This window comes from Cladophialophora yegresii (genome assembly GCF_000585515.1).
Source record: "Cladophialophora yegresii CBS 114405 chromosome Unknown aczIN-supercont1.1, whole genome shotgun sequence".
Lineage (NCBI taxonomy): Eukaryota > Fungi > Ascomycota > Eurotiomycetes > Chaetothyriales > Herpotrichiellaceae > Cladophialophora > Cladophialophora yegresii.
Genome location: NW_006913045.1, coordinates 1339361 through 1360183, shown reverse-complemented (window position 1 = coordinate 1360183; position 20823 = coordinate 1339361). Strand labels below are relative to the sequence as shown.

Sequence of the window (20823 nt, the reverse complement as noted above, 5' to 3'; positions counted from 1 at the left end):
AGCTCATCGAGCCGCCATCTCGGCCCAGCCGATTAAGCAACCTCCCAGAAGACACGTTCGCATCGCCAATCATCTCTTCGGTCACATGGTGATGAAGAAGCCGGCATAGACATGTATGAAGATGTCAGCAAACAATCAATGTCCACCTCATAAATGCGGGAATAGCCCAGCCCAGTAAAGAAGTCGAGATCGTGACTGTCTGACACGTCTCTGCTTCACAGTTCGGTAGAGCCAAGCGCGTCTGACCGGCCACATTTCTTGTTCAAGCCAGATGCCCCTGCAACTGCGACTCTCATCGCAAACACGACTACGGAGAACGTAGCATTTCACAAAAAGTTGTAGCTCACGACGTATCTAACCCTACATTCACCTTCCGCAAGTGATATTCTTTTCCCACTGCCTCCCCTCGCCTGCTACCGACTCTTTGCGCCCGTATTCCTCAATCCTCTGCTCGTGTCTCCCATCCACCATCCAGCATGGCAGACCGATTCCCATCAATTGAGGACATTGACGCGGGTACGAACGGACTCCCGCTCTATCCCTGCGCATAGCTTGAATCCTCCGTGACCTGACTGACAGCAAGTGCAGGCGAAACAGACGTCAGACCCGACACCAGCGGTGGCCAAGGGGACTTCCTCGAGCGCGAACGAGCACTACTGGGAGAGGACGCGGAGCTGTTCAACACCAACAACAACGGCAGACCGGCAGCTACAGTACAAGATGGCGACGACGACCTATTAGGCGGGGACGATGATTTCACATCTGGATCTCCTCCGGCGCAGCCCTCAGGAGGTGCGGCGGCCGGCGACGATCTGAACGACTTTGAGAGCTCTTTCCCAGCCATTGACACAAGAAACGACGTATGTCTGCTACTTGCGCAATCTGACCAGACGACATTGGAACAGCACTAACAGGACACGCTGCGCATAGAACGTCGGACCCGGCGGCACAATAACCGACAGCACCCCGGCCCCGTTCACCGGCTACACGAATTACACGGCACCCTCGGGCGAAGAAGAGAGCGAACACATCCGCGCATGGCGCGAGAAGCGTGACGCCGACATTGCCCGCCGCGACGAAGCCTCTCAACGCAAAAAGGAAGAAACCGTCTCCACGGCGCAGAAAGACATCGACAGCTTCTACGAGTCCTACAATCGGAAAGTCGACAAGCAGAAGGCCCAGACGCAGAAGGAGGCGGAAGAGTTTTTGGCCAAGAGAGAGGATACCACTGCAGGGGGCACCGCGTGGGAGAGGATTGCCAAACTGGTGGATTTGAGCGGCAAGGGTCAAGTCGGAGGAGGCGACGGGAGCTCCAAGAAGAAGATGAGGGAGTTGTTGCTCAGCCTGAAGGCCGATAAAGACGCGCCGGGTGCAGGAGGCGTGTAAACGGCTGTCTGAGAGATCGAGGAGGCAATGCAGACACGGGCAGGAGTTGGAGGCCGGTGCTCCGTATACCATGATGGGCTCACCTGGTTACCAGCTTACGGCTTTACCTATGGGCAAGTTGCGGCCTGAAGATGGTAGAGCCGCTGGCCAGCCATCTGAGTCTGCAAAAGGTCGAGTACCTATTCTACGGGGTGAAATGCACATCTGGCGTTCTAGAACGGGAACATGAAGAGCTCAGTAATGGTGGGCGCATACAAAATCACAAAGCAGTGTAAACATGTTGTTCTGCCTGTCGGTCTATCTGTATTCACCCCATGCTAATTGACATGCAAGAGCTCATTTCTCCAACCCACCATCGTCACGTCGCCCGATCGGTCTCAGTCATGCAGTCGCCGATATACAAGCAGCCTTTCTGCTCGAATCATATCCGTATCCATAATAACCCGGAATGCGGAGACCGAAGCCATCCATCCAGACAAAAGTTGCACTCGTGAAGCCGCCGTTTTGCCTGACGCATCTCCCCATGACCATGAAAAAAAAATACGATCCTTGATGCATAGAATCGGAACGTGTCCCATTGCGCGCCCGGTCCTGTATATAGGAACACCCAGAACGCCGAAAAGTGGAAACGACGACCGCATTGTGACTGTGTTGGGCCCCAATTGGCAACCAACCAACATCTTCTCATTTCATCTCACCTCGTCCAATTCCCATTCATCGCCATCCCTTATTGAAGCGGCCTCGGCCACCAGGTGGAGTGACCTGGTCACCGCTTTCGCCGGGGCATGCGCTTCTTGCGCCCGGACACGATCTGCATCTGCTGGATGAAGTTGCGGCCCAGTAGCTCCACGTCCGCGACCGCCTGCTCGGTCTGCTGAACCACCGCCGAGGTGGAGGCGGAGGTGGCGGCGGCGGAAACTGAGGCCCCTGCTGCGGGAGATGCTCTTGTTGCAGACTGCTTCTGCTTGCCGGTCTGTGGTTGTGGATGTATCTGCTTCTGCGTCGGCGTCGGCGGCTGTATCTGTGGTTGCGTGTGCGTCTGCGTCTGCGACCTCGCCTTCTCCGTCACTTTGGCGATATACTCGAGTGCCATTGCGGCCTTGGCTTGCCTCTCTGAATCGTTCATGCCTGCACCTGTACCTGCACCTGCACCTGCAACGCCGCTGCCTCCTCCGTTGAGACTGAAACTTTCGTCCAGGGGGGTCGGCATCGTGTTCTTGTAGTAGTACTCTATCCAGGCTTTCAATCCGTGATAGTCCTGTGCCCTGGCGATGAGGAAGGCCATCTGGACATGTCCAATGAGCGTGTCTTCGATCTGCCATGCCACACCGTCGAGCACGTGTTGGTTGAATTTCAGGCCGTGCTGCTGGAAGTTTGCAATGGAATGCATTTTATCGACACAGTCGGTGAATGCGAGCAGCTGGTCGCGGAGCTCGAGTTCGCGATCGGTCATGGGCCAAGGTTCGGAGTCAAGATCGTCTTCATCTTCGGAGTCGGATCGAGGAGCGGCTGTGTTCGCCTGGTGCTCTTGGTTCTCGCCCTCAGCTAGTCGAGATACGCGACTATTTTGCATAGAAGAGACGTCTGCCGTGTCTTTCTCGAGGTTTCCTTTCTCGGATGTAGTGCTCGAGATATTGTTCTGAATGCTTGGGACATTGACTGGGACTTTCTTCAAGTTTATGTGGCCTGAGGCCGCTGTCGTGCTATTTGGTGTAGGATCTGAGGCTGCTGACTGTGGTTTGGGGCCACTTACTTCAGGAGGTAACAGCTCTGCGAAACGAGAGTTTCCGGCCCTTGAGCGCAACTCTTTCAGCCGCTTTTGATTGCCCGGCCAGGTCAAGGGCCGCTCTTGTAGAAGCAAGGCGCTTCTTTCGAGGTTGCCCCAGAGGGTTTCCGAAGCCGGTTTGCCCTCGGCGTGGATGGCAGTCAGCTCCGCGAAATCGATATCCAGGCTGTTTTTGAGCACTTGGAGTTCTTCCCCGAATTCCTGGTCGCCTGCGCTGCAGCTACACTTCTTCTTGGTTGCTATACATTTCAGGTGTGGCGTAAGTGTTTGGGCCATGTCCCAGTATGCCCCAATCATGAGTTTAAGGTGGGCATCTCGCGGCAGACCGGAGGACGTCTGGAACAAAGGGGAAGCAGGGTCGTTCTCCAAGCGTTCTTTTTCACCCTTGTGCACCTTCAGTGGCGCAGGCACAAGTGAGTCCAGTTTCTCCTTCGCAAAAGACGACAGTCGCCCTTGGCACGTATGGTCCGGTAGACACCTGCACGCCGACGCATCTTCACACATAAGGTAGAACCGAGACAACGCACCCTGAATCCGCTGGTACTTCGGAGTACGGCTGTCCATATCAGTCAACAAAGTGTGGAAGATAAACTTCTCAATATAGTGCAGATTTGCCTTGGCTTTGCTGCCAGTCATTGATCCGAGCACAAATGTGCAGATGAAGGCTAGAATGTCGACGGCCATGAGAGAAATCTCGATGGAAGCATGGCATAGTAAGGAACTGTTCAGCAAGCCGAACAGATCCGCGACAGATTCTGCGATGAAACTGAAGGTACGAACCCAATCCTCGTTGTTGCCGGCCCCAACTCCTACGAAGGTTTTCAGGTCTAACATCATCTGGAAACCAAGGTCGAAGTTTTCCCTGTACCGCAAGGTGACCCGTTGAGCTAGGAGGATAGCTGCCCGTCCGGGACACAGGCCCAGCTCTTGGAAGTGCAAGAGGGTTTCGGGAAGCTTCATTTCCGGTACCGCAATGGTGAGTCGCAGGTACTCTGTGTAGAATATCTTCTCCTTGTCGAAATCAATCCAGAAGAACTTGTTCGACGTCTGATGGGTCAGTACCATGCGCAATACATCCCAGATACCCTCTTCTAGGTTTCTATGGTAGTATTCGCTTATGCGCGCTCGGAGTTTCTTCGGATCTTTCGCCGAGCCCGTTTTCAGGAAGTTGAAGAGGCCCTGGAAGTCCAAAGGGGCTATGAGCTTGCCTTCGACGAGGAACCTTGTGGCAATCGCATGCTCAGCTCTCTCCGGGTGGAAGGCGAGAGCTGCTGCAGGAGCTGGAGACGCAGCTTTCGTCGCAGCGGCGCCCTTTTTCAGCTTCTCCTCGTGTGCAGCGACGAATTTGGGCATCGAGTCATTCACCTTCGACAGGGCTTCGAGGAAAACTTGTGGCGGATCCTTCTTCATCATGCTCATATAGGCCTTCACCACGTTTAGCGTCGGGAGAAATTTGTCGGGTTTATTTCGTGCAGCAGTCACGATAAGGGTGGTGAGCTTTGCAGAAAGTTGCTGCGCAGAACTTGTGCCAGCCCCAGCTTCGACGACTAGAGCCTTCAGCGACCGGCGGAAAAGGATATCGGTGATCACATCATCAAGGACAATGTCTGACAGTGGCGGAATAGGCGACTTCAGTGTAGCTTTTGCTTTGATCTTCTTGAGCGCCGTGGTGACATTTTCGACGGTGTCGTCTGACATCCTTTCCGCAATTTTGATCATCTCTTTCTTCGCCGCATCTTCCACCTTTATGCATTCCAGGTTGGCTTTGATCGTGTCTTCGTCGAGATTCAGGTCAGGATCGGCGGCGGTCGAAGGTTTATCGGAGCCCTGCATTTTCAGCCGGAGGTTCATCATGACCTCTACCACGTTATTACATGTTGTAGTCTTGCCATCGCTGGTGGTGACATCAACTGTGAAGCCTGTGGCATTCGGTTTGGAGAGCATATCCTCGAGAGCATTAAATGACTTTTTCAGGACGGGACTCATCGGCCCGTTGAGCTCGAGCACACTGCGCAGATCTGTGATGGCGGTTTGCACATCCTGGGGATCAGACGCACTGAAGAAACCCTTCATAACGCTCAAAGCTTGGGAAAAAGAGCCCGGATTTGAGGATGCCAAGGTATTTTCCAGTACAGATGTGAGACTGGCCGGTACTGTTGTGCTTGTGCCGGATGCTGGCGCAATGGGATGATGGAGTTGTGAAAGAGCAGGTTCTGCATCAAGAATCATCTGCCTGAACTCATTGTTCTTGCGCTCTGCTTCCGCCATCTCTGAATTGGCTTGATCCAACTTCACACGGGCGTCCGCAGGTGAGACTCGGCCTGCATTCACATCGTGTCTGATTTTATCCAGCCTTCCTCGTATTCTCCGTACAATATGCTCATTCTCCTTCGCAGCCTCGAAGATTGCACTATTCTTGGGATCAAGCAGGAAATCCTTCGAAGCCATAGGCAGGATATCCAACGACGGCATTTCCGACGTACTCCCTTTGTCAGTTCTGCTTGTTTGAGTAGGGATTTGATTGCCGCGGGTGGCCTTATCCAGGATAGCATTCCGTCGAGCCCTCAATGCTGCCTCTTCCTCGTCGTCCTTCTTGACACGAAGCAACTCAACATCCCTTTGTTTTCGCAGTGCGCTCTGCATCCGATGCGATTTCTCCGACACGATTCGTGCATGGTAGTACTTGATCGTGTCCATCTCCATCCATGACACGCCCTTGGTCTTTGCCCGCGTACATAGTTCATGTTTGCAGGGAAAATCATTCTTCCCAGCTCTCTCATCACATGTTTCATCGAAGTCCAGGCAACATTTTCCCCAGCCGGTGAACTTGAAATCACCACCTAGGTGGGCTTTAAAGAGACTATCCAGTGCTGTTGCGTTCTCATCGAGGAGCGCCCTTTGCGTCTGATGCCGGGAAGACTTATGTTCCAATTCGTTCTTTTCCTTTTCCAGTTTTGCTCTTTCGGTAAGCAGCTCGTTATAAGTTTTGATGTCCTCGTCTGCCCAGCCGTCGACGTTATGACCGTCGGCAGCTCTCAGGGGACTTCCCGGCCTCGGAGCGGAAAGGGCCTCTGTAGTCATGTCGTGCAAATTTTCATTGCTCGCCAATCTCGGGCCTTTGCCTTTCAGCTTGCCCATGTCTTCACCACGAGCGTGTATTCTGTAATATCAAGGTTGGGCGAACCAGAGCAGGAGCCCGACAGACGCCTTGATGGATGCTGTGATTGGCTGAAGTCTTCGTTCGTTTGACAGCTCCGGTGCGGCGGACCCGCTGCTCCAAGCAGGAAAGCCGCAGCAGGACAGTGTCGCGAAGGTCCGCACTGAATGACTATTGCCAGTCCACTTCTAACGTACGATGATGCCAACAGTCTCCTGAATTGATATTCTTGTTGAAAGGCTTCGGCAGCTACCACCCCGGCTAGTAACAGGCTCGATTGAAAGCCTTACCACGTCCAAGAACTCTGCATCACGGTTTGATGACACGAAAAAACATGGTCTGGAAGGAGGCGCCCTCATGTTTCCGGGGAAAGCGGACTCAGGTTCCTCGTCCTGGAAAAGCTTGAGGGCGAAGTCCTGGCAACCAGGTTGTCAGTTCGAGATCTTCGCGGGCTCGGGCGAATCAATGACGGCGAAATGAGCTTCCGATTGCTGGATCGTGGTCGGAGTGGCTCTGCCGTGTTCTAGGTCTGGAGGTGGCCCCTGAGGTCGATTGTGGCCATGATTGATGAAATTGAGGCTACAATGTCTTAGAAAGCAAGTCAAGGTTCTAGCTGAGGTTAGTTTGAGGTTCATCTGCCAGCCGATGGCGATTTCTGCGCCCGGACTAAATAGGCTTGGCCCTGAACTCGGAGATACAGCTTCTCCGTTCCGGTGCCGGCCGCTAATTCGTTCTTGTCATTCTCGTGTCACGCACGCCTGATGCTGGCCGAGACACGACGAGATCAAGGACGCTGCCGTCATGATTTGCTGCTGAATGCTCTGAACCGCCGTGGACCATGTCCAACAGTCCGTCAGCCGAGGCCAATGGGCATAAGGTGGATGACAGCATAAAAGAGATCATCAGAGCCGCGACCGACCATGACATACAATCACTGGAGAAGTGTATTGATCAGTACTCCTTCCCCGAGTGCAAAGCTGTCGATGTCCAAGACCAAGAAACAGGCCTCACACCTATACACGCCGCCATTGCATCCACTAAGTCCCAACTGCATGGCGACTTTGGTGCAAACCAGCCCAGTGAAGAAAGCGGCATTCAGGTTGTCAGATTCCTGCTCGAAAATGGCGCCATTTGGAATCAGCTGGACCTAAACAACGAGACGCCAGGCTGTATAGCGTATCGGTTGGGCTTGCACCAGCTCTACCAGACGATGGTAGACGCAGGTGTGCGTGCGGAGATGATCCTCAACAGACTGGAAGAATATGAGGAGCTGGAAGACGAGGACGAAGACGGCGACGGCGGTGGAGACGACCTCGATGACGGAGATTTACGCCAAATCGAGGCAGAGGCACCGCAGCCCAGCACTAGTCAAGACGATGTCACCAGTGCCGGGTACCTCTCATCCACGCTATCCCTCAACAACGGCAGACTCCTGGACGCGGAGAGAAACGCAATCATGATGGAGTGGGAAAGAGATATTATGCAGCAATCAGCGGATGCCATTCTGCCACGTCCAGGCCTCAAGGTATTAAACATTGGCTTTGGCATGGGCATTTTTGACACGCACATCCAAGACCACGTCAACAGCCCTGCGAGCCATCACATCATCGAAGCACACCCCGATGTCATCAATGAGATGCGCCGCAAAGGATGGATGGAGCGACCTAATGTGGTCGTTCACAGCGGCAAATGGCAGAACATACTTCCTCAGCTCGCTGCCGAAGACGAAGTTTTCGATGCCATTTACTTCGATACTTTTGCCGAGCCCTACAGCGCCTTCCGTGACTTCTTGTCCGAGCACGTCATCAGCGTGCTGACCCAGGACGGGCGGTGGTCGTTCTTCAACGGCATGGGCGCTGACAGACAGATTAGCTACGACGTCTACCAGAAGGTCGTCGAATTTGACTTGTTCGAATCTGGCTATGACGTGACCTGGACCGACGTGCAACTTCCCAACCTTGATCAGGAGTGGGAAGGAGTGCGGCGGAGGTACTGGAAGGTCGACCTGTATCGCCTGCCTGTCTGCAGGTTTTTGGACTGAAACAGATACTATGGACTTGTCTGAAAACAGGTGTTGGTCAAGCTACGCCACAGTTTTTTCGAGGGTGGGCGAGAAGCTCTCTCAGCAATCATCTGCTCTTTCGCCGGGTGGTAAATGCAGCCAGCCAGTTATCGCAGCCCTCACAAAAGAAACCTCAAGTGCCCCGTGGCAGAAGAAGCCCGTGGTTGGAATGCAAACGTCCTATACCGCGTCGACAGCAGCGATGTTCGGTCTAATTACACCGAAGGGAGTCAGGTGCATTCCTCCAAGCAAGAACAAGCCGACGCATTGAAGAGGAGAGTCAGGTCACCTGTATACCCCCACGACTCGCACTCCGCCACTCCCCCGCAAAAGGTACGTATTATACCAGGAGCGTGCCACCTCCGGGCGCCTGTACAGCAGTCTTCAGTCGAGCCAATACGTCGGCCATCTCGGAATATACCCGGAGCCGAGATGCATTCGGTACACATTGCCCCGCATCTACGCCTCTCCATGCACCCAAAGTAATGGATTTCTCCTCGTCTGTTTGTGCTCACGCATGTCGTTTCTCCACCTTCGAACTTCTGTGCGCAGGCAACTGGGCAATGGACGCGGATAGAGTTATCATGACGCCCCGCGTGTCCGGAGAGGAGGCATTCAACCTCGGGATTAGCTGAGCGAGCGAGCGAACTGCTCGTGATGATCATATATTCTTAAAGATCAGATGCTGTGTCCGCTGGGGTTCCCGAACATTTGACGACCATCTGAGCGCAGGCAAACCAAACAGCGGGAAGGAAAACTGCAAGACACGGTCCCTCCCCAAAGTAGACCACAATCCACAGAGGATAGTCAACGTCACAGATGGTTAAACGAACAGCCATCGTGACGGGCTCGTCCCGTGGCATGTAAGCCTCCCTATTTTCAACGGCAACCCGGCAACACTAACCACCCCGTCTGTGCAGAGGCGAATCGATTGTCCGCCGGCTCGCCCAGGAAGGCTACAAAGTCACCGTCAACGACGTCTCGGCCAACAAAACGGGCATCGACAACCTCGTCTCCGAACTCAACAGCACACACGGCGAAGGCACGGCGATCGGCGTCGTCGCCGACGTGACCTCCCCGTCCGACGTGCAGAACCTGATAAAAGAGTCGGTTGAGAAACTGGGACCCCTGACCGTCATGGTGGCGAACGCGGGCATCGCCCAGGTCGCCCCCGCTCTAGACATCAGCGACGACGACGTGCACAAAATGTTCGAGGTCAACTTCTTCGGCGTCTGGAACTGCTACACCCACGCCGCGAGGCAGATGATCAAGCAGGGCCCCGTGGAGGAGGGGAGCAGTGGGTACAAGATCCTCGGATGCGCCAGTATCGTGGCATTCAAGCCGTTTCCCCTGCTCTCGCACTACAGCGCGTCAAAATGGGCGGTGCGCGGCCTGACGCAGGTATTCGCCATGGAGATGGCAAAGCACAAAATCAACGTGAATGCGTATGCGCCCGGGATCGTGGGCACCGCCATGTGGGACCTCATTGACGAGAAGCTCGGCGAGATCGAGGGCCGGCCACGAGGCGAGACAGTCAAGAAGTACAGCTCCGAGCTGACGGCGCTGGGGCGCGTCAGCGTGCCTGATGATGTGGGCAACGTGGTTGGCGGGTTCATGTGTTCCAAGGACGCAGAGTTTGTGACTGGCCAGACGATGGTCATTGATGGTGGCATCGTCTTCACGTGAGCCGAGCAGGCGGAGCGACGCCAAGAGGCAGGGAGGAAGGGGGAAGGAGGAGGAGGGGACGGGAACGAGGACCGGGGCGAAACTCTACAATATATGAGATCATGATACTTGGACATGGACACGGGACAGTCATCTTTGCTGCCCCCCCCCCCCCCCCAAATGCCTGTATGCTCCCCAATGTAAAAGAATGGGAGGGAAAACAACCAACAGCACTTCTTTGTCAGGGTCCTCTCACAAATCCGATCCCCAACATCGTCCCATCCCTTCGATGCGGCAACACGACATGCCCTCTCCCTGCCCCCTCTGTAATAGCCTGGCTCATCTCGAGTGCGCCGACTCCTTTCTACCGTTGTCGATATTCTCCTTCAGTATTCCATTTAGAGCTGACTGCTCCGGTTCCGGTCCCGGTCCCGTTCGCAATTCCATCAAAATCGCTATTCCCATCCCCGTCCCCATCTTTACTCAGGATGCCCCTGCCCCTGCTTGGGCGGGTACGCCTTCCCCTGCACCTCGACCAACGGCTTGCACGTACACCAGCTCTCTTCCGGTATCGAGTCCATCACGCCGGGGATGTGTCGTCCGCAACCCCACCACGTTATCTTCTCTGCGCGGATTGATGCCAAGTTAGTGAGTGTTTGTTTGGTGGTTCCTGCTTTGGAGGCATAGGAGGGGCATACCGTGCGAAGAGATGGGGAAAGGACGAAAGCATGACTTAGGGCAAACATCATTGGCATGAACATGGGAGGGCAATGGGGATAGTGAAATACTGTTCGAGATCTTGGGACATGACATGACAGCACCGACTTACGACAGGTAGGACATATCCTTTGCATGCACATCTCTTCGTCTCTCTGTGGCCCCAGCGGTATGTGATATGTGATGTTTGGGGTGCGAGGCGGAAGGCGGAAGAGGGAGGTGATGGATACAGCGCTGTAGCAGGGATCAGGAGGACGACTAGCGACGGCGACGGCGATGGATGAGGGATTTTCTCGTTCACTCGAGTATTGTCTTAATAATCTTGTTGTGAGGCGCTGTCTCTGGCACTGGACCAGGTCCCGCGACGTGGACTCGCGGCGTATATCAACGATACTCTGCGACGACGCTCTGCAACGATTGATGATCGGATCGCTTTGTAATGTCAACGCTGGTCCCTGTCACAAACGGCGAGGGATATATATACATATATATACTCAGCCCGCTCGGGGACCGCGTCTTTGACGCAAGGGAGCAGTGACCGTGTCATGATGAAACACGCCGACGCCGTCTGAGCAGCGGGCTTCAAAACATCAAAGAAAGACAGTGCAGGACGTGATTCGCTAGAGAAACATCACCTGTTGCACGGAAGACTATGTCTTGGCGGGCTGGGGCGCGGGTGAAGGAAGATTATCTACGTAGAGCCCGAGGTCGCCGAGGGGTGGGCGATCGAAGTGGACCGGCTGCATCAACCCGCTTCTCGATTTGCAATCAGAGGCAGGAAATTGTCCAAGTGTGGTGCTGAATCTGCTCTACATAGCCGAGTACGAATCTCGTGGCTTGCCTTGCAGTTGTAGAAGTATGGATGTCGTGGGTCATGGATATCGTGATTGGCAAGCACACGCCGTCCGCGTCCATGCGCATCCTCCATTGCTCATGCACAAGTCGCAATAAGGACATAGGTAACTGCACCTCGTAGGCATGCCGATGATGTTCGTTGTGCGTAGGTCGAGAGTTGAACGCCGTGGCGGTCGGTGACATGCTGCGTCTTCTCCGCGATAATGCTCGAGAGTTCAAGGCGTCAGAAGCACCACATCCCGATCCAAGAGAGAGTCAGTGCTGCAATCAGCATGTCCGATCGCTTTGTCCGTGCAACTCCGTTGATGTTCTGATTCGAGTAGACGCACGCCCACCCCGAGACAGTCCCCGTCGCGCCATTGATACTCCCTCCGCAGCTCAGTGGCCGTAGCGGCGGCTCGGAAGCCCCATTGAGCATACATTTCTGCGTAGTCCAGTCGGCTGAATTGAGCGAAAGCATCCAACCTATGGGACAGCACGTTGCCCAGGCTGTGCCATCACCGTTCTGCTGATAAATGAAGCAGAAGTTCGCTTCGCACAACGAATTCGTCGATGGATTGGGACAGGATGCTTGTCGTGCGTCGAGGGGTCGCGAAACAGCTCTCTCACTGAGAAGATTCATCTGAGATATCGGCTCCGTGGCATTGTAGTGCTGAATTGCTGCTGCGGAAGTAGTCGGATTCCTATCCACGCATTCGGCGATTGGATTCGCCGATACGGCGGGCGCGAGAAACAAGATCGCTAATTGGAGCACGCAGTACCAACGGGCCATGGCGACACGATGCGTTGCTTGATGGAGCGCGCGAGTCTCTACGACGCCAGGCAACAAATGCGATGGATACTGTGAGCCAGTGAGAGATATGGCCTCGACGTTGGCGGGTTATATGCGGCTGACAACCGTGAGGTGGTGGGTGTCGGTAACGGAGGCTGCTGAGTAAGGTACGTGTGGCGCTGGGATTGGTTCGCCAAACCAGCAACCCTCCCTCCCGCCTCTGTTGTCACCTGAGCCTGTTGAGCCTGTCCTGGATGTCGCGGACGTGTGGTGATACTGCTTCTGACGATTTCAATGTCAGTACTGCCGCCTCTTGGGCAATCGGAAGTACCTCCTCCAATGTGCGTCCTCTCGCAAGGCCGGCGATGGCCACACCCAACACTGTGTCTCCGACGCCGTTCACTGACACAATATGGTCCTGTTCCACTTCCATGAATGGGGGAATCAATCGCATGTACAAGCCGCCAAGATCACTGTCGCCGGAGAAGTTTCTCGATAACACATATGGCGCGTTTTCTGGTCGCGAAAGCCTTTCATCCCCATGCCGCAACAGGCACGTCAGTAGACACCCTCGGCGCCCAAGTTTTGTCACCAGGTTCGGGATGAACGGGAGAAGCTGTATGCACTGCTGCGGAATGCCCTGTTCAACCAGTTCTCGCCCAGCGACGGAAACCAACCGTTCCTGGGATCCCGCGCCAGAGAGACCTAACCTGTCGATGACGCTCCACCATTCCGCTGACTCAAACATCATGGCATCTCTAGCAGCATTGTACAATGCTGACAGTTCAAGATGGTTGGGGGATGCAAGGCTGACCACATGGTCCGGTACAACCTTTGCGCTCGTGACGAAGTGGTTGTCCTTGTGAAAGAGCCGTGCTGCCTTTGCGATGGAGACCGGCTCGAATGCAACGAGTGCTCCGTGAGCCTTTGCCGCTGAGAATACCGAGGACAGAATGCTGGGGGACCAGTTCGCATCGACGACTACCCACCTCGGTTTGCTTTGTTCCATCTTCGCCGTCCAGTAGCCAGGTGCCTCCAATTCAGGACGAGCAAAGATTGACATATCTGCCATTGCAACCACAAGGTCTTTGTTGGTGTCGTTTATTGCAACGTATTGAGCAGTCCTGGCACCATCAACGGTTGGAAGTTGCCGAATAGCTGTTGTTTGTAGACCGCACTTCGTGACATGGTCGAGAAGAGAGGAGCCAGCTAGATCGTCCGCCACTGCGCTGGCCAGAACAACCTTTGCACCCGCCAAGTGAGCAGCTACAGCCACATTGCGTCCAACGCCACCAGGTGACTGTGATATGCTGGACGGATTCGAGGTGTGCGGAACAGGGGAGGTGGATTGTGCGGTGACGTGAAATGGCTGGTGGTCGCACATTGTGTCACTTGCCAACGCCCCAGCCACAAGTACGTCCACAGGCTGAGCTGACTGGCTCTCCGTGCTTGGAGTTGAAGTTGACTCCCGTGCCGACGAGCTGGAAGAGCTTTGGGGTATGAAGAGCTTGCCGCTGTCCTCTCTGCGAGCCGTTAGCAGATCCTCTTAACGCGCTGTGCCCAAAGCCTAACATGGCTCACCGCTGAGGTGTAGCTCCGTCGCGCTTTTCGAGTTTCGCAAGTTCTACCGCGACTTTGGTGCCGCGGATAACATTGGCTTCGACCAATGCCGTATTAGCCTTGACACTTCCTCCATTACTCAGTTCCCTGATACGTTTCAAGATGTACGGAGTATTGGCACTTCCACCAATGCCTTTCTGCTCCGCTTCAGAAACCGCCTCCGTGATGATAAAATCGATCTCTTCCCTGAACATCGCTGAATGCTCCGGAACAGGATTCGCGAAGAGCAGACCAGAATTTACGCCAAGCACAGACTGTGCGTAGATGATGGCAGCTGCATCTGCTTCGTCGAGAATAGTCTTGGGGCTCCTGACGCCACTGTCTCGCGAGAAGAAGGCCGGAAAGTCGACGTCGCCTTGCCTGCCATCCGCAAAAGTGCCCACACCTACTCCTTGCGTCTCAAGATACTCCAATGTGCGCGGGATGTCCAAGAAACTCTTGCAACCACTGGATATCACTGTGACGGGCGTTCGTCCAAGCTCGGTCAGATCCGCTGAGATGTCCATGGAGTTCTCTGCTCCTCTGTGGACGCCACCAAGGCCACCCGTAGCAAAGACTTTGATGCCCGCCAGGTGGGCTAGCACCATTGTCCCAGCAATGGTTGTCCCTCCATTGAGCGTATGTCCTCTTAAGCCCAGCCCACCAATGAAGCCAAGGTCCCGTCTGGAGATCTTCCAGGTATTCTTGTGCCCGGCAGCAGAGACCAGGTTTATCAGTTCATCGGCGCCCATTCCCACTAGAGCTTTGCCCCCAAGGATACCGATAGTCGCAGGTACGCCGCCATTCACGCGGACTAAGGACTCGAGGCGCGAGGAGAGGGCGACATTCTCGGGATACGGATAGCCTGGTAAGCGATGAGCCTTCCAGGGTATTCGAAGAAGGCTTCATGCCATACCGTGTGTGTATATCGTCGTCTCCAGCGCAACGACCGGCTTCCCCGTTGCGAGAGCATCTTGTACTTCTTCTGATACGCGGAAGAGCCTGTCTCGGCCGGTGACAATCGTCCGTTTCTGGCGGGAACGTTGTGTCAATCTTCGAAAATACGGATTCAACGACAATGCCCTTCTGTGTAAAGCCATTAATCACTTGCCGCGAGACAGGCACGAGCTTCGCGTTCTCAATGGACAGGAGAAAAGGACGGTCCTCATACTGTACGCTACTGGATAACTCGTACGGTGAGCTCCAAACAACCCGAGCCTGATGGTGTCCGATTGGCTCGTTCCGTGCAACACGAGGCCGACGAGGCTGAACGGCATATCCCGCTCCTACGTCATAACGTCGACGAGTCTCGCAAACTGGTCGCCAACTTCAAGAGGGCATTCGTCCCAGATTTCCCGTCCTTTTCTTCTCTTCTCCAGCTCAGTATCCCTGTGCGCAGCACACAGCTATACTGGTACCCTCGGGTGATTCGTGATGGTCCGAATAGACGTTGGAGGCTTTCCTAACATCAATATCGCTACCACAGATGGCAAGGTCGACATTGGCAAAACCAAGCAACAGATCCGCCAGAGGATGCGAGGAGGCGGCAGATCTGTGCATCTGAGCTGGAACACGACGACCCCGCGCCTTGTCCTGACAAGTGACACTGACGACTTCGACCCGACCATCATATCCCATTTCCAGCAGGAAGGCTTCCAGCTCAGTTACCTCGAGTACGATGGGAACAAGCAGGATTACATGGCCAAACTGCAGCATTTGCAGGACCCCCTAGAGCTGGGGGAGAAATATGCCATAGTAGGTAAGTGGGTTTGATGAAGCCGAGCGATCATTCATTGTAGGTTTTGAGCTCGATGTCGGCACGGCAAGGCATTGTCTGGCACGGGTATTGTTCTCTTCCGGCCGGGGACAGGAGTACAATACCATGCATGACCTTCCCGTCGCAATTCTTTCAGCTCAACTGCTATAAGACAATGCACGCAAGTCAAGCTCCAGCAAGCATGCATTCTCGGACTGACTAACTAACTGGTTGGCGGCAGCATACGGTGACGCCGCGACTCTCGTGTTGGAAGCATGCATGAGACCCATGCCGAAGCTCGTCGCCGTCGTGGCCTACTACCCGGGCCACCCGCCCCGCTCGACAACCAATTTCCCTCCAACGCTTCACGTGCAAATTCACCTGGCCGCCACCCAGAAATGGGACACCCGCTGGCCCTCGTATCGCTATGAAAACACCGAGCCCGGCTTCGCGGAGCACGACCTCGAAGAATTCGACAAGATTGGCGCCTCGCTAGCTTGGTCAAGAACCCTCTCCATCCTCCGCACGGCCTTCGACATCGACGGCCCCGACCTCGAGGCCATCTGGGTCAACCACACGCGGCTCGAATTTGCAGAGAAGGACGCGGACAAGACCATGGCCACCATGGTCGCGCAGCCCTACGTGAACCATGTACCCACGATGACAGGCGGGATCGGGTACGATCAGCTGCGCAGATTCTACGCCGACTTCTTCATCCCGAACAACCCGCCTGACATGAGGATCCGGCTCCTCAGCCGGACTGTGGGCGTTGATCGCATTGTGGACGAGATGTTCGTCTCGTTTACGCACACGACGGAGATTTCCTGGATGTTGCCGGGCGTGCCGCCCACGAACAAGAAGGTGGAAGTCGTGCTGGTCAGTGTGGTTTGCATCCGAGGCGGCAAGCTCTACCGCGAGCATATCCACTGGGATCAGGCGACCGTGCTGGTGCAGGTCGGGCTGCTGGATCCGAAGTACATACCCAAGACGTTCAAGACCGCTGAGCAAGGTAGGGAAGAGGAAGTCGAGAGGCTGCCTGTCTGTGGGAGGGAGGCCGCCAGGAAGGTGTTGGAAGAGGACAGCTCGCAGAGCAATGAATTGATTCCTGACTGGTGAGTCGTCGAAGACGCGAGAAACCAGGACTATCGAGATATTCCAAGGCTGTTATAGTAGACCTGGATATGGACTCGGTGGAGATACCGCAACAGGCGAATGGGATTCTTATAATGCAGTTAATACCACATTACGTGCCAACAAGTGCTCGTAGCAAAGATGTCTCTATAAAGCCCCCAGTAAATCATGGAAAGGATCGTGGTCACAATGACGGCTGCAAGCCACTCAAAGCCCTGTAGCAGCTAGTTCATAACAATATATAGCATGCACCACTTGCAGCTCAGACTAACAAGTGGTAAATCGCGCTCGAACGCAGGACCTAGAAACACAAGTTCACGCAGTGAAATCATACCGAAGTCAGCGGATGGAATACAGCAGGCCCCGGATCAAGCGCTTGTTCACGCCTGTCCGTGCTCCGTGGGGTCGTAGACCTCGCGGCTGCCCCAGATCCGCCTTACCAGCGCCTCCTCTGGTGAGAGCCCGAACTGCTCGTCATCCTGAGCACCATCGAGACCACTATTGCGCTGTGATGGTGTGACTTCAATGTCGTCATGGCTGCTCTGTCGCTGGAAATGCACTCTACCCCCACGGCCCCTGCTGTTCGACCTTGAAGCCAAGGGAGACGACCTCTGCTCCTCAAAACTTCGACTGACTCCTACCCTTGTGTGCCCATTGACAGTGGTGGCACTGGGTCCCCGCCGACTCGGCGGCCTACTTTTGGAGGCAGTTCCGGCGGATGCGGCCATGCCAATGTCTGGGGGTAGGACATTTTTGTCCTTCAATCTGTTCAGGCTTTCTATCATAGGACTTCTGAATCTCCTGACTACCATGAACTGCTTCATAGCGGTCTCGTAGTCTTGCTTGACGGCTTTGATCTCTCCAGCCAGAGAGCGGTTGCGGTTTCTCGATGCTGCTCGGCTGTGCAGCGAGGTCGCCGACGCCATGGGGACACCCATCCCGGGTGCAAGGGGAGCGGTAGGCGTTGCAGGTCCAGCTCTGGAGATCTCCCGTTTCTGCAGGTCAAGTTTTTGCTGCGTCCTGGACTGCATCTGTGATATCCTTGCTTTATGAAGGGTCTTCGTCTTCTCCGGCGACTCCGACGGTTGTGGCTTGTAGTTGGAGAGAAAATTGGATGGTGAGTCTCCGTCTGACTCGTCGACGATCTGACGGAAGGTGCTTGCTGGTGTATCTGTCTGTAGGAAATGTGAGACTCCACCCTCCACCGAGGAGGATGTCAGGACTGGGCCAGACACAGTGCTAGGGGATACACCTGTGTGTTTTCCTGTTGTGCCGGCATTTGCATTCGAAGAAGCAGCGTCTGCATGCGAAATGTGGGTAAAGGATCGTGTCGAGTCACTCCGCACCAGTTGACTTGGTCCAACATGCGCTGATACTGTGGACATAGCCGGAGGGGCGCGTGAAGAACGAGGGTATTGTTGAATCAATGCAGGGTCAGCCGGGTTCTGTCCTTGCGACATCACAAGCACGTTTTTTAAATTCGGTGCAGACCGATTCTTATTCTTTAGAGACGGTTGGGGAGGGGACGAAGTCCTCTGCTGGCGATGAATCTCCTGTGCTGCATGCTGCGGAGGCGCTGGGTCCCCATTGGGGGTGTGTGCTCTTACGGGTGTAGAGGTCTTCGAATTGCTTCTAGTCAACTCGGGGGATTGAGTGGTTGAATCTTCCCATTCTCCTTCCTCTTCATCGTCCGACGATCGGTCTCCAAGCTGGAATACTCCATCCTTAGCTTCCTTGCTTTTCTGCTTTACTGCCGGTGTAAGACCAATCTTTTTGAGAGCTGCGTGGGAGACGTTTCGAGGCAATGCCGTGGCTGAATGGTTCTTCCGCAGATTGCCGAACGACGTATTCTTTGCCAAAGCAACGTGGGAGCTGTTGTGTTTCACCAGCGGCGTCCTCGGGCTATGAGGTGGCGTGGTACCCCCCGACTTCTTTCTCTGATGGTGTCTTTGGGCATCAGCGTTGATGCTGGCTGTAGATTGTACTTTGCCCAACTTGCTAAGTCCTTTGCCATGAGATACATTTCTAGAGTGCCGAGTGACCGCATGCGGGCGGTGGACCTTATGAACGGTTGTTTGTCTGCCCGGTGAACTCTGAGACTGTACAGAGGAGTTGCGTTCGGTCAGTGAGGGACGCTTGATCGGAGAGGGGGATGCGGAAGGCATTGTGTCGAGCCCATCGATTGCAAGGTCGGGAGAGGATAGATAGTTACTGTTGCTGTGGTTGTAAGGTTAGTTTCCCATATCAAGTGTTGATGGAAAGTTGAATGTGAGGTAATTGTGAGAGGAGCACGAGCGCAGTTGTTCCTCTCGTGAAGATCGAGGATCGACCTGTTGGAGATGCTCTCGCCGTTGCCGACGGCGGCTGAACTTTTGCCTACCAATCAATGGCGGCAATTGTTAACCTAACGGGCAACTTCCTGTCAAATGACTTTCGGATCAGCGAATAATGGCTACCGTGACATGGCAGTGAATGATTTGGAATGCAATCGGATCGGCTATTCAAGGGAGTGGCTGCTTGCTCAAGAGACCGATGCTTTCAGCTTCAGCTGAGCACCTGGTTTTATCCGTCCGGTTGCACCTCCACGAGGCGACCTCAGGCTTTCTACACTATCGAGCTCTGTTCGCGTTGCTGCTCGCGACGCGGTAGGGGTAGAAGGAAAACTCCATTCACTGTCCAGTTTCCGCACATGTGATGTACCGAGGGCCTTGTTAAAGTTGAGAAAACCAAGTATTCGCTTCCTTATGCTCTATCCAACTGACACTCTTCAACTCTCAGCCACTTCACCACGCTCCAGCGCGACCGCCAATACGTCCCAGGCTAAATCGTGACCTCTTACAGTGCTCCTCGACGGTTTCAACTGCCTGATGACTTTGGTGAGTGGTTCTGCTCGTAGCAACGCGAGGACATCTGCAAAATGTGACATCCAACAACAGGAACTTGGACGAGATGAGGCGCTCTGGCTCATCACACCGCCGCAACAGGGCACCCAAAGACGCTACCCTTCAGATCACTAGAATTGGTAGAGGACGAGGTATGATAACAATGCTTGATATGTGAGCTGACCCAACCATTCACGCAGTGGCGTCGCATACATTTTCGCGAATGTGAAAATCCATGATTGAAGACCTTTCTAAGAAAAGGGGAGAACTCCCTCTTGCGACCCTTACCCTGCAATCTTGCCTCTTCGCTCGTCAGGTCTACACCCAGACACCCTGGCTTACGCCATAGCATTGGCACGGAGAAGTGACCACCAACGCATCTGGTATCTCTGGAAGCCCCTGTCATCGTCAAGCCTTCGGCATATTTTGGTTGCTATACTTTCAATTGGGTCTGCCACTGGACAGTTTGTTTCGGCGGTGTGGATGGTTTCAAGCCTCGATGGTGGCCGGCTCCTGTGCTTACTGGAGCAAGATGTGAAGGTCCATTCAAATAACTCCAGTGTGCCTTTATCGGTAGCCTGGCGAAGTTCAACGCCCCGAAGCATGCCAATAGGATGTATTGCGCGACCGGTCAACCCTAACTCCGAGCATATGATACAAAACTACCGACTTGGACACTATGGCATGTAAGAGGCGGACTGCTCATTTGGCAGCAGCCAACATGAAAACCAGGCAAGGCGTGGCGAAGCCCACGATGTCCCTTAGGTAAGCTGAAAGCGTGCATCGAAATAGGTAGTTCGCGGCGCTATCGTCGTTATCTTGCCAGCTCGGCCTTTTCCGTTGACAGACAGCACACCAGACGCCGATGCTATGCGGCCGCTCGAGGGCGGTCAGCTCGGCGAATCTCAACGGTCAGGATCCTGTATGCTTGGCTGCAGCCAGCCAGCTGCATATCACTACTTGTTCCTGTTGGACCCAAGATTCCACCGCTGGATGTGTTTCATTCCTACAAAAAGGCATGGCTGCGTTAGTAAGAAGCATCTTCTTCCGAAAGC

At 54.5% G+C, this 20823-nt stretch overlaps 7 protein-coding genes across 7 annotated transcripts; 4 read left to right on the top strand and 3 right to left on the bottom strand.

Moving 5' to 3' along the window:
• Positions 1–476: 476 nt before the first annotated feature.
• Positions 477–1386, top strand: A1O7_00488 (uncharacterized protein; the record flags this gene model as incomplete). The annotated part of the gene is made up of 3 exons (XM_007754529.1): positions 477–516; positions 589–860; positions 931–1386. 3 exons carry the CDS (start codon positions 477–479, stop codon positions 1384–1386), a joined length of 768 nt encoding a protein of 255 aa, XP_007752719.1.
• A 766-nt stretch (positions 1387–2152) lies between these two features.
• On the bottom strand, positions 2153–6310 carry A1O7_00487 (uncharacterized protein; the record flags this gene model as incomplete). The annotated part of the gene is made up of 1 exon (XM_007754528.1): positions 2153–6310. One exon carries the CDS (start codon positions 6308–6310, stop codon positions 2153–2155), a length of 4158 nt encoding a protein of 1385 aa, XP_007752718.1.
• An 857-nt stretch (positions 6311–7167) lies between these two features.
• A1O7_00486 (uncharacterized protein) lies at positions 7168–8370 on the top strand (the record flags this gene model as incomplete). Its single annotated transcript, XM_007754527.1, has 1 exon — positions 7168–8370. The coding sequence occupies one exon, from the start codon at positions 7168–7170 to the stop codon at positions 8368–8370; it is 1203 nt and encodes a 400-aa protein (XP_007752717.1).
• Positions 8371–9210: 840 nt separating this feature from the next.
• On the top strand, positions 9211–10077 carry A1O7_00485 (uncharacterized protein; the record flags this gene model as incomplete). The annotated part of the gene is made up of 2 exons (XM_007754526.1): positions 9211–9254; positions 9312–10077. The coding sequence occupies 2 exons, from the start codon at positions 9211–9213 to the stop codon at positions 10075–10077; spliced, it is 810 nt and encodes a 269-aa protein (XP_007752716.1).
• A 2549-nt stretch (positions 10078–12626) lies between these two features.
• On the bottom strand, positions 12627–15099 carry A1O7_00484 (serine/threonine protein kinase; the record flags this gene model as incomplete). The annotated part of the gene is made up of 3 exons (XM_007754525.1): positions 12627–13923; positions 13982–14864; positions 14916–15099. 3 exons carry the CDS (start codon positions 15097–15099, stop codon positions 12627–12629), a joined length of 2364 nt encoding a protein of 787 aa, XP_007752715.1.
• A 334-nt stretch (positions 15100–15433) lies between these two features.
• A1O7_00483 (uncharacterized protein) lies at positions 15434–16871 on the top strand (the record flags this gene model as incomplete). The annotated part of the gene is made up of 2 exons (XM_007754524.1): positions 15434–15758; positions 15997–16871. 2 exons carry the CDS (start codon positions 15434–15436, stop codon positions 16869–16871), a joined length of 1200 nt encoding a protein of 399 aa, XP_007752714.1.
• Positions 16872–17266: 395 nt separating this feature from the next.
• On the bottom strand, positions 17267–19051 carry A1O7_00482 (uncharacterized protein; the record flags this gene model as incomplete). The annotated part of the gene is made up of 1 exon (XM_007754523.1): positions 17267–19051. One exon carries the CDS (start codon positions 19049–19051, stop codon positions 17267–17269), a length of 1785 nt encoding a protein of 594 aa, XP_007752713.1.
• Between the last annotated feature and the right edge of the window lie 1772 nt (positions 19052–20823).